Source organism: Macaca fascicularis, chromosome 3 (assembly GCF_037993035.2).
Source record: "Macaca fascicularis isolate 582-1 chromosome 3, T2T-MFA8v1.1".
Lineage (NCBI taxonomy): Eukaryota > Metazoa > Chordata > Mammalia > Primates > Cercopithecidae > Macaca > Macaca fascicularis.
This window is the reverse complement of record NC_088377.1, coordinates 44,780,838-44,798,628: the sequence shown is the minus strand read 5'-3', so window position 1 is coordinate 44,798,628 and position 17,791 is coordinate 44,780,838. Positions and strand designations below refer to the sequence as shown.

The 17,791-nt window shown below is 52.8% G+C and overlaps 1 protein-coding gene across 23 annotated transcripts in view; it reads right to left on the bottom strand.

Annotated features, from left to right (window-relative positions):
• Positions 1–5,681: 5,681 nt before the first annotated feature.
• Positions 5,682–17,791, bottom strand: part of WIPI2 (WD repeat domain, phosphoinositide interacting 2) — a 47,272-nt gene continuing 35,162 nt past the window's right edge. For 12 of the 23 annotated variants that reach the window (XM_074034349.1, XM_065541618.2, XM_045387830.3 and 9 more), the window contains 6 exons: positions 17,591–17,661; positions 13,743–13,850; positions 12,326–12,490; positions 11,308–11,415; positions 9,794–9,924; positions 5,682–8,678 (listed from right to left, as the gene is read on the bottom strand). In XM_074034349.1, coding sequence (XP_073890450.1) covers positions 8,566–8,678; positions 9,794–9,924; positions 11,308–11,415; positions 12,326–12,490; positions 13,743–13,850; positions 17,591–17,661 — 696 coding nt within the window. In that variant the 3' untranslated portion in view covers positions 5,682–8,565. The remainder of the gene's footprint in view (positions 8,679–9,793; positions 9,925–11,307; positions 11,416–12,325; positions 12,491–13,742; positions 13,851–17,590; positions 17,662–17,791) is intronic. The other 11 variants (XM_074034352.1, XM_045387831.3, XM_074034354.1 and 8 more) reach the window with 1 other exon arrangement.

Here is a 17,791-nt window from a genome sequence, read left to right as displayed (position 1 = left end):
CCCAGCACTTTGGGAGGCCGAGACGGGCGGATCACAAGGTCAGGAGATCGAGACCATCCTGGCTAACACGGCGAAACCCCGTCTCTACTAAAAACACAAAAAATTAGCCGGGCGAGGTGGCGGCGCCTGTGGTCCCAGCTACTCGGGAGGCTGAGGCAGGAGAATGGCGTGAACCCGGGAGGCAGAGCTTGCAGTGAGCTGAGATCTGGCCACTGCACTCCAGCCTGGGCGACAGAGCGAGACTCCGTCTCAAAAAAAAAAAAAAAAAAAAAGAAAAGTTACTTGTCCTCCCACCCACGCCATTCCTGAGTCACTGCAGGACTGAATGGAGAGGGCAGGCGGCAGGAGCCTCCAGGGCTTCCTTCAGAGCCTGTTTCATTTTACTCAGAGCTTCGGCTAGTACCCGTGTGCTCTGGAATGCAGGTTTAAGCAGGAAATCCCAGCCGTTATTTCCAAAGCTGGTGGCGGAGTTCAGAAGGTTCTCGACTTCACATGCACCCTGCCTCCTCATACCGAGCTCCTTCATCCCTGCAGATCCGCGCCCTGCAGACAGAGCTGTGTGCGCAAGGAAGCCGGTTCCCCGGCCCTACCGTTCTGCGGCCGGCCCTCGGTGGACTTCGGTCTGAACTCTCTCAGGCAGGTCCCCAGGCTCAGGCACAGGCTCAGCACTAAACGCACCAAGGAAGGTCAAGAGGAGAGCGCTGAGGGAACCTCCCCGAGGGAGAGGAAAGGCAGGGAAAAGCTACGTTCTGCTCCCCGCGTCCCCCGGTCTTCAGATTCCCCTGAGGAAAGGTGCTTTGCTATTGCGGGGAGCCCAAGCGCATTTCTACCCTGACCCACTAAAAAGTAATGCCACATAGGAAGAAAAAGCCACTTCTGAAAGCAGCAACGGGGCTGGGCGCGGTGGCTCAGGCCTGTCATCTTAACACTTCGGGAGGTCAAGTCGGGTGGATCACCTGAGTCAGGAGGTTTTTTTTTTTTTTTTTTTTTTTTTTTTTTTTTTGAGACAGAGTCTTGCTCTGTCGCCCAGGCTGGAGTGCAGTGGCACCATCTCGACTCACTACAACCTCCGTCTCCCAGGTTCAAGTGATTCTTCTGCCTCACCCTCCCGAGTAGCTGGGACTACAGGCGCACACCACCACGCCCGACTAATTTTTTTTTTTTTGTATTTTTGTATTTTTAGTAGAGACGGGGTTTCACCATATTGGCCAGGTTGGTCTTGACCTCCTGACCTCAGGTGATCTGCCCACCTCGGCCTCCCAAAGTGCTGGGATTACAGGCGTGAGTCATTTCACCTGGCCAACGCCAGGAGTTTGAGAACAGCCTCGGAAACATGGTGGAACCTCATCTCTATGTAAACATGCAAAATTAGCCAGGCTTGGTGGTGTGCGCCTGTAATCCCAGCTACTCCCGAGGCTGAGGCAGGAGAACTGCTTGAACCTGAGAGGTGGAGGTTGCAGTGAACCGAGATCACGTCGTTGCACTCCAGCCTGGGCGACAGCGAGACTCCATCTCAAAAAAAATAAATAAATAAAATAAATAAAATTAGAAGCAGAAGGAGGAACAGAAACAGAAATCAGCACATGGAATAGTGGAGTCTTGTGTGTGTCCGAGGGATGACATGATGCTCAGCGTCTGCTCAGACAGACGGTGGCTGTGAGAAGCCCCGATGCGAGAACCGCCAACCCGGACAGTCCGCTGTGAAGACTCCACGCCGACCAACGCCCCACAGGCCCCACGGAGATGGGCAGGACTGAAACACATGAGGCTTGGCCTTTGATGTAAAAGAACTCCCCATGCTGCCGGGCGCGGTGGCTCAAGCCTGTAATCCCAGCACTTTGGGAGGCCGAGACGGGCAGATCACGAGGTCAGGAGATTGAGACCATCCTGGCTAACACGGTGAAACCCCGTATATACTAAAAAATACAAAAAACTAGCCGGGTGAGGTGGCGGGGCCTGTAGTCCCAGCTACTCGGGAGGCTGAGGCAGGAGAATGGTGTAAACCCAGGAGGCGGAGCTTGCAGTGAGCTGCGATCCGGCCACTGCACTCCAGCCCGGGGGATAGAGCGAGACTCCGTCTCAAAAAACAAAACAAAACAAAACAAAAACTCCCCAAGCCAGAAGGAAGGGCGTGGTGAAGCAGTTCGGCTCAGAGAAGGATGTGCTTCTGAAAGAACTGCCACGTCAGCACTGTGTTTAAACTCATATGCTAATCCAAACATGGTCCGGCAAGAACGCAGGCGGAACAAGTCCACCGTGTCCCGGCCCGTGCACAAGCAGGCCAGCTGTTCCACCGACACCATCACTCAGCTGCGGGGACACCTGGACGGGCTCGCCTGTGTGATGCCGCCCATCCTGGGAGGGTCGGGTTTCTTTAAAAGATTTGAGTCAGGCCTCTGGCATTTTGCTGTAATATTCTAGGTAGAATTATAGGGCAATTTGGTACAAATTAGATGTTTAAGGCTGGGCGTGGTGGCTCACGCTGTAATCCCAGCACTTTGGGAGGCCGCGGCGGGTGGATCATGAGGTCAGGAATTCGAGACCAGCCTGACCAACGTGGTGAAATCCCCTCTCTACTAAAAGTACAAAAATTAGTTGGGCGTGGTGGCGGCGCCTGTAATCCCAGCTACTCGGGAGGCTGAGGCAGGAGAATCGCTTGAACCCGGGAGGCAGAGGTTGCAGTGAGCCGAGATGGCGCCACTGCACTCCAGCCTGGGCGATAGAGTGAGACTCTGTCTCAGAAACAAAACAAACCGAACAAACAAAAACAAATGAGATGTTCAGCCTGTGAGTAGGCAATGAACAACAACAACAACAAAAATAACCCAGAATACCGGTTTTAAGAGAGGGGGTCTTGCTGTGTGGTTCAGACTGACCTCAAATTGCTGGCCTCAAGCGATCCTCCTGCCTCGGCCTCCCAAGAAGCTGGGATTATAGGTGTGAGCCACCATGTCCAATTCTTTAACGTGTTATAAAATGCTGATAGCAATGGGCTTTCAGTCAGATTTGGTGGGGGAATGTAATCAGTATGTTTACCTGAAGCTCAGGCAGGCGCGCACACACACACACTCACAGACACACACATGCACGCACACTGGCAGCACCAACAACAGCTTCACCTAAAATGAAGTGTTAAGAGGAATCAGGCCGGGCGTGGTGGCTCACGCCTGTAATCCCAGCACTTTGGGAGGCCGAGGCGGCCGGATCACGAAGTCAGGAGATCGAGACCATCCTGGCTAACACAGTGAAATCCCGTCTCTACTAAAAATACAAAAAATTAGCCAGGCATGAGGGCAGGCACCTGTAGTCCCAGCTACTCAGGAGGCTGAGGCAGGAGAATGGCGTGAACCCGGGAGGCAGAGCTTGCAGTGAGTTGAGATTGCACCACTGTACTCCAGCCTGGGCAACAGAGTGAGACTCCGTCTCAAAAAAAGGAGGAATCTATTTACATTATAACTAACTATAGGAACGATGTGGAAGTGAGGGATCAAGACAGTCTCTTCACATTCTGAACCTTAGAAAGATTTCATTTTTCTTTTTTTTTTTTTTTTTAATTTTTTAAATTTTTTCTTTTTCTTTTTTTTTTTTTTTGAGACGGAGTCTTGCTCTGTCGCCCAGGCTGGAGTGCAGTGGCTGGATCTCAGCTCACTGCAAGCTCCGCCTCCCGGGTTTATGCCATTTTCCTGCCTCAGCCTCCCGAGTAGCTGGGACTACAGGCGCCCGCCACCTCGCCCAGCTAGTTTTTTGTATTTTTTTTGTAGAGACGGGGTTTCACCGTGTTAGCCAGGATGGTCTCGATCTCCCGACCTCGTGATCCGCCTGTCTCGGCCTCCCAAAGTGCTGGGATTACAGGCTTGAGCCACCGCGCCCGGCCAAATTTTTTAAATTTTTTCGAGACGGAGTCTCGCTCTGTTGCCCACGCTGGAGTGCAGTGGCCGGATCTCGGCTCACTGCAAGCTCCGCTGCCCGGGTTCCTGCCATTCTCCTGCCTCAGCCTCCCGAGTAGCTGGGACTACAGGCGGTGCCACCACGCCCGGCTAGTTTTTTTTTTTGTATTTTTTAGTAGAGATGGGGTTTCACCGTGTTAGCCAGGGTGGTCTCGATCTCCTGACCTCGTGATCCGCCCGTGTCGGCCTCCCAAAGTGCTGGGATTACAGGCTTAAGCCACCGCGCCGGGCCTCTTTTTTTTTTTTGAGACAGAGCCATGCTCTGTCCCCCAGGCTAGAGTGCAGTGGAATGATCTCCGTTCACTGCAAACTCTGCCTCCTGGATTCAAGCGATTCTCCTGCCTCAGCCTCCTGAGTATCTGGGACTACAGGCATGCGCCACCACACTCAGCTAATTTTTGTATTTTTAGTAGAGACGGGGTTTCACCATGTTGGTCAGGCTGGTCTCGAACGCCTGACCTCAGGTGATCTGCCCGCTTCTGCCTCCCAAATTGTTGGGATTACAGGCATGAGCAACCTCACGTACATTTCAAACAAGTGACTCGGTCATTCCCTGCATGCAAAGGTCTGGTATACAAAGATGTAGGGCAGGGGACACACGAAACAGGAAGCCTGGCCCATCCTCACCCTTTGCCAATGTGGTTATGAAAACCAAGAGCAGCCAGGCGAGGTGGCTCACGGCTGTAATCCCAGCACTTTGGGAGGCCGAGTTGGGTGGATCACTTGAGGTCAGGAGTTTGAGACCAGCCTGGACAACATGGTGAAATCCGGTCTCTACTAAAAATACAAAAATTAGCCGGACGTGGTGGTGCATGCCTGTAGTCCCAGGTGCTTAAGAGGCTGAGGGAGAATTGCTTGAACCCAGGAAATGCAAGTTGCAGTGAGCTGAGATTGTGCCACTGCACTCCAGCCTGGGCGACAGAACAAGACTCCGTCTCAAAAAAACAAAAACCCAAAAATGAAAAACTAAACCAGAAAAACCGGATGAGCAACAGGGATGAGTCAGGAATGTGTTTTCTGCCACCCCTCGTCCCATTTCCTTGGCTAAGCTGTGGCCAAAGCACTCCCGGCCTTTTACACGTGGGACCTGCTGCTGGCTGTGGAGGCAGGAAGACTCTCCTCTCCAAATGAAACCGTGCGTGGGAAGAGTCACCCAATTCTCTCTGTGGCAGGGAGCGGCAGCCATGGAGCTCCTGGGTCTCCTGACAGGGGCAGGGCCTGCTGTTCCAGGGTGCCCGCCACCTCCCAGACCAGCTTGCACCACCTGCCTGTTAAGCTTGGTGTTAAGAGAAAAGGCAGGGATGAAAGAGACCCACGTGTAATCTCCATGTGAATTACACTTTTTTTTTCAGACAGAGTCTTGCTCTGTCCTCCAGGCTGCAGTGCAGTGATGCAATCTCAGCTCATGGCAACCTCTGCCTCCCAGGTTCAAGTGATTCTCCTGCTTCAGCCTCCCGAGTAGCTGGGATTACAGGCATGCGCCACCACCCCCAGCTAATTTTTGTATTTTTAGTAGAAACGGGGTTTCGCCATGTTGGCCAGGCTGGTCTCGAACTCCCGACCTCAAGTGATCCGCCCACCTTGGCCTCCCAAAGTACTGGGATTAGATGTGTGAGCCACCATGCCCGGCCTCTGAATTACACTTCTTAACCCGTATTGTCACCTCCCTCCCTCCTGGCTCTTTATTCAAACACCAGAACCGAATAAAAATCGTGTTTAATTGCAGAAGACACATTTATGTTGTAGCGTTTATTGGGTGCCCACCGCCGGCTGGGCACTGAGTTGGGCGTTTGCAGGACACGCAGTCACACAACACCTCACAACAGCCCTGTGAGGTAGGGATGAGTCCCGCGAACAGTCCAGAAAATGTGGGCTCCCAGGCACCCTGCCCACTCCCACAGCTAGGCAGGCGGTACAGCGGGGACTGAAGCAGTTCTTTTTGACTCCAGGTTCTATGCAGCTCTTGGTCCCATTGTTTTGGAGATTACAGGTTTGGTCCCAGAGTCCACTGAGCCCATTCACAACGTTTACAGGTTTTGTTTCCTATCCCCCACCCTCATTGTCCTTTTTGAAGTCTGGAAAAATATAATTTAAAAATGAATATGAGTGTACAGTTTGGAGTTCGGCAAATTAGTACACGTTCTGTTTGGTTCAGGGTCCCTCTCCATCTGGGTCTCTGGCGCAGCAGAGAGTTCTAAAGGGCATCTCAGCGGCCTCTCTCTGTCCCCGTCACTCCCAAGCACGTCTGAGGCCGCCAGTGAGGCTGGGACTCATGGGTTCCAGCAGAGGAAGAGGAGCTGGTGGGAGTGAAACGGGCAACAGCAAAGTGGAGGCGGGTAACCCTCCACAATGGCTGCTCAGCAAACATAGACATCCTCTTCATTCTTCTTGACCAAGAATCTGCAGTCCTCCTCCCTTCTTTAGAGCGCACGGCTTAGCTCTGACCCAGGCAAGCACAGGGCTTCCTGTGGTCTGCATGGAAAGCACCCAGCCAGCCCTGCCTGGGCCACCCGAGGGGGAGTGTGGGCCGAGGGTCACAGGACATCCGAGGCCTCCTCTGCAACTGCCTCATCTTACAGTGTGGGAAGCCGAGGCTGCGCGAGGAAGAGAATTCCCCGCATCTTCTAGTACTACCAATCCCAAAGACAGACAAAAGGGACCTGGCAAAGGAGATTCGAGTCTCCAAATCCTCACGACAGGCAGGCACCAGAACCAACGGCACTTTAACACAGAACTGGAAATGCAGCTCTCTTTGGTGATGGGGAACCCTAGCTCAGGGTTCCGTATCTCTTGTGCACTTTTTTCCCCCCACGAACACACTCTAGCCAAACGTGCCTCCCAGGAGATGGAGTGCACGCTCAGGTTCTAGAGAGCCCTCTGGCCTTGCACCACAAGCTGCGGGCGTGGGTCAAGTCTGCGTGCTGCCGCGGCCCTTCTCATCCCTGCTCAAGCATAGCCCGCTCTGGCCTCAGTGGTCCCCACCGCCTCAGCCTGCGTGACCGGGATCCCATTTCATCAAAGGTCCAGGACAGACACGCAGGGTTTGAAGGAAAAGTTCAATCAGCCCACCTGCACCTCTGCCTAATGCAGATGTGCTGTGTGCCGCACACCAGCGGCTGTGAGGAAGCCGGTGTAGTTGAGTCCGACTCCAGCGTCCCCTGCATTTAGGAGTTTGCCGTAAAGCCAACCCAGGAACACTGGGGCATTTCACTGCAGCCGCTCAGCGGAGGTGGCAACTCCCCTCCAGCTCTTCACCCAGTGTGACCATGACAACCATCTGGAAACAGGCGTCCCAGCCTTCCTCGGTTCAAAAATCCGAGCCTGCAAAGGCAGGGTAAATACAGTTTTTGCCTTTTCCCTTCTATCCGTAACTTACACCACTCCAAAGATTCTAAAACCATCTCTCCTGCCATTAACTCCACTTAAATGCCCTCAACACTTTGGCTGCTAGGTGTCTTGGTTTGGAATGCAGAGTCTGAGGTACTTGAGGTTGTTTTAATTCCGTAAATAGGAAAAGGGAAGTGAGGCAAATACTGAAGCTTGCAACCACAATCTCTCATCGGTTTGCTGAGGAAATTTTCTAAGATGAAAATAGAAAGGCACATGTCGCCCTGTGAAGGACGTGGCCCAGCCGCCTTCTGTCTGTCGCTGTCTCCCGCTACGACCTCTCACACAGGTAGGAAGCCCCTGCAGACAGCAGGGCCAGAGAAAGGACAGCTCGGACGGCCACCACACTTGAATTCTGTGCTTTCCTGGGCATAGGAGTAGCTACAAACTTTCCTTAAAAAAAAAAAAAAAAAAAAACACACAGTTTTTCAACAGGAAGAGTAAAGTAGAAGAACAGATCATTTAATTATACAAACAAAATCGCTTTCCTTTGCTCCAGGGAGTCCAGGCAACCTTTTAAGTTCATTTGCTGCCTGAAAGAAAGGTTTTTAGTATCAGAAAGAACCTCGCTCTCCTCCAATATTCACATGGAAAACAAGATCAGAAACAAAAGTCCACCATGGAAGAAATCCCAGAGTGATCCAATTTGGAAAGAATTTAATTAACAAAATAAAACGGAGGGAAAATGGTCCAGGTGGGGCCCCAGGGAGAGAGGGCTCCTGCCCCAGCCGAAGTCCGCCCAGCACACCTGGTGGGCAGCCCCTGGGCCTGTCACTGCAGAACTGGCCTTGACAACCAGACCCACTGTGCACAACGCCACGGCTTCCTTATGCACTCAGCATTATGTACAGATATTAAAAAACCCAACGGCAGGTGGCTGGAAAGTGGCTTCTAGCTCCCCTATGCTGGCTTGGCACGTTCATGCATGCAAAGCGAGGAGGTTTTGCGGGCTTCACCAAACAGTTAATTTTGGCAAAAAGAGAAAACAAACAAACAAAAAGCTAAAATTCATAAGCAGGATTTAAAAGCCACTGAAGTGAAAACGATGTATGTCCTCAGCGTTATGGAGTTAGACTACCACTACAATCTTTTTTTTTTTTTTTTTTTTTTTTTTAATAAAGTCTGTGCCATCCTCTCCCCCGACTCAGGTCAAAGTTCATAGCAGCAATGCACAAAGTCCTCTGTGAAGCCAGTGTTCTCTGCTCCCCGGGTCAGAGGTCACAGGTCAAGTTCAGTCAGTCCGAAGAATCATGGGCGGGTGCTCGCTGTCCTCATCCAGGCGCAGGGCACTGGCCTCGTCCTCCAGGCAGGCGCCACCCACAGCACCCAGGTCGTCTGTGTAGGCTGCAAAGAGACGATGAAGTCACCCTTCAAAGGCTGGGGACACACCACAGACCCCATGACACAAACTGAGGACTGTGTTTTGGAAACACTGGTGTATGTTTATAAACTGCAGCCTGTATTAAGATGTTCTGAATTCTGATTGCTTTCTAATGAAATCTTTGTGGCCTTTGGCAGCTTGAGATGAAGTCATTTGTTCTCTGACATTCATAAATGTCAAAATGACACCTGCCCAGTAAACAGGGGCTCCCTAATGGACAGGCCACAAACTGCCTCAAGCTGGTTACACAGAGCTCAAAAATAACACCAGGAAAAAATAACGATACTAAGAGACTTTCAGGGCGGGCCTCACGAACCGGAAGCGCCGGTTCACGGATGGGAGTGGCGGAGAGCAGTGGGACAGCCCCACGTGGATGCAAAACCACAGGCTCTCCCGCTGGAGTGCAAGTTGGTTTTTTTAAGAAGGTGCCTCACACAGCCAAGGCTGTGGCTGGAGGATCTCGCACATGGGTCTTAGTGCTGCTGCCGGAGGGGAGCCCGTTGGCCTCGTTCCCCTACGGCTTCTGCACTTCACAGGCCCAGCACGAAGGCGGTACTCGATGCAGATTTGCTGAAGGACGAAAAAAAGGTGGGAGGGAAAGACCGAGGCCAAACTCTTGGCAGTACTTTTCAGGGTGGTATCTTAGCTGAGAGGTGGCCAGTCTGGGTGCAAGTCACATGCCCCCAGAGTCACCTGAGCTAGGATGACCACATTTTCTTCAAAAATGGAGAAGATGGGCCTGGTACGGTGGCTCAGGCCTATAATCCCAGCACTTTGGGAGGCCGAGGTGGGAGAATCACTTGAGCCCAGGAGGAGTTTGAGACCACCCTGGGCAACATAGGAAGACCCCATCTCTACTTAAAAAAAAAAAAAAAAAAAAAAAAAGGAAAGGAAACTGAATTCAGCCTTGAGAGGCCTTGGCAGACCCATTTACCAACCTCGCCTATGTCCTCAGAACCAGTCCCCCACTTTCCCAATGAGGAGCCGGTAGGGTAGCTCCGGAGCCAGCAGGAGGCAGGAGCACTCCGGGGCAGTGGGTGGGGCTAATTACCTTCCAGGTTTGCATCACGCCCCTTACCAAGTCTCGTTGGGGATGAAGGCACGTAAGTACCTTTTGCTGTGGCTGCGCCGTATGTCTGAGTGACTAAGGGGCAGTCGTGAGAGGCAGAGTCCAAGATCTCATTGGCCGTCTCCAGGCTGCCATCTAGCCTGGAGGGGAGAAAGCGACACAGCTCAGTGTCTCCACACAGGGCGCCCTCGCGGGCAGCACACACTGGCTGCCTTGCCGCAACAGAGCCGACGTGCTACACACCACACAGGATGCCAGGCATTCATCACGAAACTTTCATCTCCTTGTGTATCTGTACACATTTTTACATGAAGAGTTTTACATGGAAAGTCTAAAGAGGGAGTTATACCTAACAAGGCAGTGTTTCTCTTTTACGATGGAAGAATATAATAACTAGGATTCATTATTTTAAGAAAAAGTCAGGCTAGGCCAGGCGCAATGGCTCACGCCTGTAATCCCAGCACTTTGGGAGGCCAAGGCGGGCGGATCACGAGTTCAGGAGATCGAGACCTGGCTAACACAGTGAAACCCCGTCTCTACTAAAAACACAAAAAATTAGCTGGGCGCGGTGGCAGGAGCCTGTGGTCCCAGCTACTCGGGAGGCTGAGGCAGGACAATCGCTTGAACCCAGGAGGGTGGAGCTTGCAGTGAGCCGAGATCGCGCCACTGTGCTCCAGCCTGGGTGACGGGGAGACTCCGTTTCACACAAAAAAATAAAAGGCTAGGTGCAGCGGCTCACTCCTGTTACCCCAACACTTGGGGAGGCCAAGGCAGGAGGCTCACTTGAGCCTAGGAGTTCCAGACCAGCCTGGACAACCTAGCAAGACCCTGCACAAAAAAATAATTAGCTGGATGTGCTGCGTGCCTGCAGTCCCACCTACTAGGGAGGCTGAGGTGGAAGAATCCCTTGAACCCGGGAGCTTAAGGCTGCAGTGAGCTGTGAATGTACCACTGCACTCCAGCCTGGCGAGGGTGACACCCTGTCTCTAAAATAAATAATTATATTGCTGCTGGAACTTTTTGATCATAAAAAAATGTGTGAGACAGAATGAAAATGCATTACTTCTCGATGAACAACTGTTAACTCCCTGTTTTCCAAGGACAAACCTGTACCTCACAGTGAGACAAGAGGCTCTCAACCACGCGCACTGACTTGTGGCGGCCACCACGCTGCACCCTTCCTTTCCGAATGCGAAACTCCACTCTGCGGACGAAGGCCTGGCCTCCCCGCGCCTCTCCCCCAGCTAAGAACAAATGCGGCTCCCCCGCCACCCCTGCGTTGTCTCTGTGCCCAGTCCCTGAGGGAGCCCTGATGCCGCCAGCCACAGCCCGGGGCTCGGGGCTCCCTGTCCTGCAGTGGCATCGATTTCACCTGGGAAAGCAAAGCTCCCGACCTGCGCGGCATGGGCCGTCATGCTGGCATCTGCCCCTTTATGTCACTGGTTTGCAAGGAAATAAACAAACATACGCCAGGTGCCCCAAAAGCGCGGAGCAGCTCCGTGAAGCGGCCGGAGCAGACTCACCGGTGCTGCTTCATCAGGGCGCACTCGCCGCCCTCCTGGGGGTCCAGGTTGTACATGTACAGGTACCCATCGGAGGCACCCACCAACAACCGCGGGATCTTCTGAATTCTAGGGAGGACAAAGAGCAGCCACATTCTAGCCAACTGTCACAAAACGGTCTCATTACACGGCAGCCTCACTTTTGGCAGGCCAGGGAGGAGACCCCAGCAGAATGAGCACAAGAGCAGCTGCAGGCGCCTGGTGCCCACTGACCTCAGCTCACAGGGCCAAGGCTGCACTTGTGGCTGAGCCCTGACGCCCATGGGAGACGAGAGCGGGACAAAACTGGTTTCGTGGCTTCTGGGATCATTATGGGGCCCTGAAGCCCACAGGAGAAGAAAGCGGGACAAAACCAGTTTCGTGGCTTCTGGGATTTATTATGTGGCCCTGAAGCCCACAGGAGATGAGAGTGGGACGAAGCTGTTTTCGTGGCTTCTGGGATTATTATGGGTAGTCGTTGTCAGAGAAGTTTTCGAGGACGCTAGTCAGATAACAAAACTGGAAAACGATGTTTAAAGACGCATGGAAGCCCAAAGCCCTGCTGTCACTGGATGTAATGACAATCTTTCCTGCACTCAGCACAGAACCTTAGACGATCCCAGAACGTTCACAGGCCCCATGTGTGTTCTGAAGCTGGACCCTGGGGCCGGCCAGACGCCTGAGACTCAGCAAGTGTGGTTTCTGTGGCCCCAAAGGGTTAACTATGGCACACTCACAAGGTTTGACTTAACGTCTTTCATTAAAACCACAGACTGTCCACAAAACAGAACGGGAGACCGTGTGGAAATGGACCCCACACAGAGCGGCAAGCCTAGTGCCTGCCAGGGCGCCTCCCATCCCTGACAACTCTCGACGGAGTGTCGGCTCTAAGGAGCTGCTCCTGTTCAGGAGAAACACGGAAGGGGTCACAAGCTACCAGGACTGGGCCCCTCGGCCTGAGGCACACGGGGTGGGGGATGCAGGCGCCGGCTCTACTCACGTGGCTAGCGAGCAGATGTTTTTGTGGCCGCAGAATGGCAGGCGGACCGTGGCGAAGGCTCTGCCCTGGTTGAACATTTCTGTCACTTGGGAAGGCAGGTAGCTGGTGGAGGCCATGAGCACTTTCCCGAAGTACCCGGTCCAGGTGGTGGGCTCCTCTGGGGGTCTGGAAGGAAAGGCCACTAGACACATGAAGCTGTACCCTCCCTGGGGGGATGGCCACCCCCTACTCACACAGACGCACAGCTCTGGAGCCAACAGCAAAAGTCTCCATTCTTCACAGGAAACTTAAGAAGGGTTGGTTATAAGCAGACACTCAGGGCCCCGGGGGCGTCATGGGGCTTCCTCTGGGAGGTGTCAGAGGAGGGGTGCTCAGCTTCAGGGAGAAGCAGCCGCAGCCTTTGAGTGGCCACAGCCAAGACGTGGCAGGTGATCACACATCCCCTTTACAAGGGTGTGAGGACGTCTAGGGCCTAACTGATGACCCCTGCTAGGTCTCTGTAACAGAAGTCTCCAAAAACCTTGAGTATAGACCCCAAAACGTTATTTTCCCATAGCCTATTTGTGTTGTTATTCATCTTTTTTGGGGGGGAGGGCGGGGCATGTTCCATTTGTCTTTTTAAAAATTGTGATGAAATATACATAACAAAATTTATTCTGACCATCTAAAGTATGTTATTGTAATGCTGATCGGAGTGGGATGTTCTTTTTAAATTTTTTAAAGAGAGGCTGGGCACGGTGGCTCACAAGCAGATCACTTGAGCCCAGGAGTTCCAGACCAGCCTGGGCAACATAGCGAAATTCTGTGTCTACAAAAAATTTAAAAATTAGCCAGGCATGGTGCATGCCTTAGTCCCAGGTACTCAGGAGGCTGAGGCAGGAGGATGGCTTGAGCCCAGCAGCTGGAGGCTACAATGAGTAATGACTGTATCACTGCACTGCACTGCAGCCTGGACAACAGAGTAAGACCCTCTTAAAAGATAACACCCCAGTCACGCTACATATTCATGGCAATAATAAATACTGTGGAAGCCATCCATGTCTCTCTCTGCTTACCCGTGGGCAGGTAAGAGACAAGCCATTCATGGGCTGTCTGATCACGAACGCTTTCGTAGTGAGGGGAACCTGAGGAGGGGCCATCCGCACTGACTAGAGGATGTCCACCTGGGCCCTCCGTGCCCTACGCAAGGCCTCTGTCTATTCTGCATGCTGCCCGCGGGAGAAGCTCATCTGCTGGGGCCCGTCCTCCTCACTGCCAAGCCTGGATGTGGAGGTGCTCGTTCCATGGCCAGCTTCAAGGTCTTCACTGGTTAACAATGTCAGAGGGTGAGCGGACCCGTGCTTACTTCCCATCCCGGCAGCAAGAGGGGACAAAGGGTTTTGCATCATTTTTAAAGGAACGTATATTTGCAACTCACTTTTCTTTCACAGTCTCGAGTTTGAAGATGTGCACGGTCTCCGTGTTGCTGGAGGCGGAGAGGAACATGCCGTCCATGCTGAAGGCCAGGGAGCAGATGCTCACACACCTGGGGAGATGCGCAGGTCGGGGCGGGCCACCGGAGCCAGCAGCTGCCCCAGGGGTTCAACTCAAGTGGAGGAGAAGAGTTCCTGTCACGGGCACACTTGGGCCTGCTGGTAAGTTTTATTCCCCTCCAACCACCTTCTCAAAAGGAAATACTAAGAACAATTCGTTAACAGAGCTGCAACCTTCCAGATGACAAAAGAAATAGGAATTCACTAAACCACTTTTAGCTGAATTAGGATGGATTTATAGTCCTAAGGTGAGTAAAAGAAAACTCAATAATTTAAGTTATAGCCATTCTTTCCACACCAGAGGGTAAATAGGCAACCTTGGTGAAGTTTAAGAACAGAGCAGGCCGGGCGCGGTGGCTAAAGCCTGTAATCCCAGCACTTTGGGAGGCCAAGACGGGCAGATCACGAGGTCAGAAGATCGAGACCATCCTGGCTAACACAGTGAAACGCCATCTCTACTAAAAAATACAAAAAACTAGCCGGGCGAGGTGGCGGGCGCCTATAGTCCCAGCTACTCGGAGGCTGAGGCAGGAGAATGGCGTAAACCCAGGAGGCGGAGCTTGCAGTGAGCTGAGATCTGGCCACTGCGCTTCAGCCTGGGCAACAGAGCAAGACTGCGTCTCAAAAAAAAAAAAAAAAAAAAAAAAAAGAACAGAGCAAAGGGCTGGGCATGGTGGCTTACACCTATAATCCCAGCACTTTGGGAGGCTGAGGTGGAAGGATCACGAGGTCAAGATATTGAGACCATCCTGGCCAACACAGTGAAACCCCGTCTCTACTGAAATTACAAAAATTAGCTGGCTGTGGTGGTGGGTGCCTGTAGTCCCAGCTACTCAGGAGGCTGAGGCAGAAGAATCGCTTGAACCTTGGAGGCAGAGGTTGCAGTGAGCTGAGATCGCACCACTGCACTCCAGCCTGGGTGACAGAATGAGACTGTCTCAATTAAAAAGAAAAAAAAAAAGGGCCGGGTGCAGTGGCTCACGCCTGTAATCCCAGCACTTTGGGAGGCTGAGGCGGGTGGATCACAAGGTCAGGAGATCGAGACCATCCTGGTTAACACGGTGAAACCCTGTCTCTACTAAAAATACAAAAAAATTAGCCGGGCGTGGTGGCGGGCACCTATAGCCCCAGCTACTCTGGAGGCTGAGGCAGGAGAATGGCATGAACCTGGGAGGCGGAGTTGCAGTGAGCCGAGATCATGCCACTGCACTCCAGCCTGGGCGACAGAGTAAGACTCCGTCTCAAAAAAAAAAAAAAAAAAAAGAACAGAGCAAAACTTTCAACAGGCAAAGTGGTTCAAGTGTATCTTAAAAATTAACTGGCATTCCAAAGCCACTAAATTCATGTGAATTTCTTCATAACACTAGAAATACAAGATACTTTCAGCCCTGGCCCTAATAGCAAGGGGTTTTCCTGGCGTCAGTGTTGACCATGTGTATTAATTAGGTATGGGTATGAATTAGGAATGGTTCCCGCCTTAATGCAGCATCCAACGATGGGAGTGGGGTCAGGCAGGTGCGAATGAAACCGCCTTTGAAAAATGATGCCTGAAATGGGGTAAGAGATCTGTTCACTGACTCCATCTTGCTTCTAATCTCCAAGCTATCCTTGTTCATTCCTGGGCATAGGCTGTTTTAACTTTGGGAGGAACTTTGCTTACGATATTTTGCAGACCCTGCACCTGATGGATCCGCTGGCCCCACACAGATCAATCAACTGGCTCATCTGATCTTGTGGCCCCCACCCGGCAACTGCCGAGTGCAAGAAGACAGCTCCGACTCCCTAAGATTTCATCTCTGACAATCAGCCCTCCTGGCCCACTGGCTTCTCCCCACCCAAGTTATCCTTAAAACCTTTGCTCCCCGAATGCTCAGAGAGACTGATTTGAGTAGTAATAAAACTCCAGCCTCCTGCACAGCCGGCTCTGCATGAATTACTTTCTCTACTGCAATTCCCGTCTTAATGAATCGGCTCTGTCTAGGCAGCGGGCGAGGTGAACCCCTTGGGTGGTCACCCAAATATTCCATTTGCTACAGGCAAAGGAATGTGAGAAAAATACACGTGGAAGGCACTAGAAATCTTGGAGAAAGGGATTTAACCCAAGGATCAAAAAAAGGCCTCCTTGAGAGTGACACCTGACTTGGACTCCCAGCGTTACGGAACCCGGCCAGGCCACCAGATCCGCCAGCCCATGCAAGACCCTGGTGGGTAAAAGAGATCAGCTCTTCCGAGGATCTGAAAGTGTGGTACTGCTGGAGCCAGGACAGGGACAGTGAAACAGAATCAGGCTGGGTGGAAGGGCTGGTGCCGGGAGGCCTGGTAAACCAAGGCAGGGAGCTGGGGACTCAACCTGCAAGACAGAGGGGTGATGGGAGATGTCAGGTGGGGTGTGATTGGATTATATTTACATTTTCAAAGAACAGCCTGGGTGAGAGTCTGAAGAATGGCCTGATGGGAATCCAGGGCAACAGCAGAAACCAGGCAAAGCCTGGATCAGGCGGCGTGGCGAGTGGGGCACAGGCCAGGCCCACAGCCGGGAGCTCCCTAGAGGCACTGTTCAGGCAGAAGGCTGCAGGGCCCAGTCCTTCTGGCTTGGGTGCCAGGGTGCTGGCGGGGGTGGCGAGTGGCGCTATTTACCAGGATGGGGGTGTGAGGGATGAGGGGCAGGGGCAAACTGGCCTGGGTGGCTTGAGGTGCCCAGTAGGCAGGAGGAATACAGGCACCTCAAGGAAGCCAGGCTACACGTCTACCCCGGGATCGGCACACACGCAGGCCACGGGGGTGAGGAAGGGGGTCAGGTGAGGAGCGGCTCCAGGGCAGAAACAGGCACAGGAGGGGAACTGAGCAGAAGCAGCAACACAGGAAAAATACAGAAAGGTGTGGTGTGAGGAGGACCAAGGGACACGAGGAGGCAGGAGCTGGAGGAGCGGTGATGTTTGGGGATACCGAGGTGCACCTGCTGCACCTGTGGGGATCCCATGAGGAAGGAGGACCAGATGGCGGGAGAGTCCCCGAAACACAGCCCCTCCCTCTTTCAACGGCCACCCTCAGGGAGGGAGGTACTGATCTGAGACGAGGAGCCAGAGACTTGAGGTCGGGTCCCGCTGACCACCGCCATGCTATTGCAAGTGGTCCCTAGGGCTCCCATCTGAGGCACTGGCTCCAGAGCCTGAGGCCTCCCCTGCTCTGCTGTCCGATGAGGGAGGGAGAGTCCTGCCTCCAAAGCAGGCGCCACAGGGGGCATGCTAAGCACAGATGAGGGAAGCTTTGCAGCCTGGAGTGAGGAAGACAAGGGAACTCCAAGCTGCGACTTCTGGGTTAAAAGAAGGGGCCGACGCCACTTGCTGAGGGTAAAAGCAGAGCTGGAGAGCTGCGAACAGGTTCTCAGAGCGCAGCCTTTAAAGGGGAGGGTGTGCTTCCCATGAGGTCGCTGCCCCGTCCCTTAGTGCCAGCTGGGAGCACAGGGCACAGGAGGGCCCAGCTGGTTATGTGAGTTCTTCGCAACTCTCACGCTAGCTAATGGAATCGCAAACACACACCCAGTTTGCTTTTCTGAAAGTGCTCGTGAACTCCCGTGACAAGACCGACTCCCTAGATCTCACCCGGTGACCCAGCTGGGATAGAAATGCTCGTGTGGAATTCTCCTGGGGTTTCTACTTGTTTGTAGATAACATATAACTGAAATCCAAATACAAGTTCTCCAGAATCCATTCCGGACATTCATAGACTTTACCTCTTCACTCCTCTCCGAAACTCAAAGAGTTTTTGTCCTTCTGGAATGGAAAATACCCTAATCACGGTCCCCTGTGGAAGGAAAAGAGAAAAGAAGAATTGGAGCTGAGTTAGAACAAGAATTTCCGATCTTCCACAGCAGACTGCAAATGCGCCACAGGGCTATCTCCAGGACAGCTCTGCCCTGGGCCACCAGGCAGTT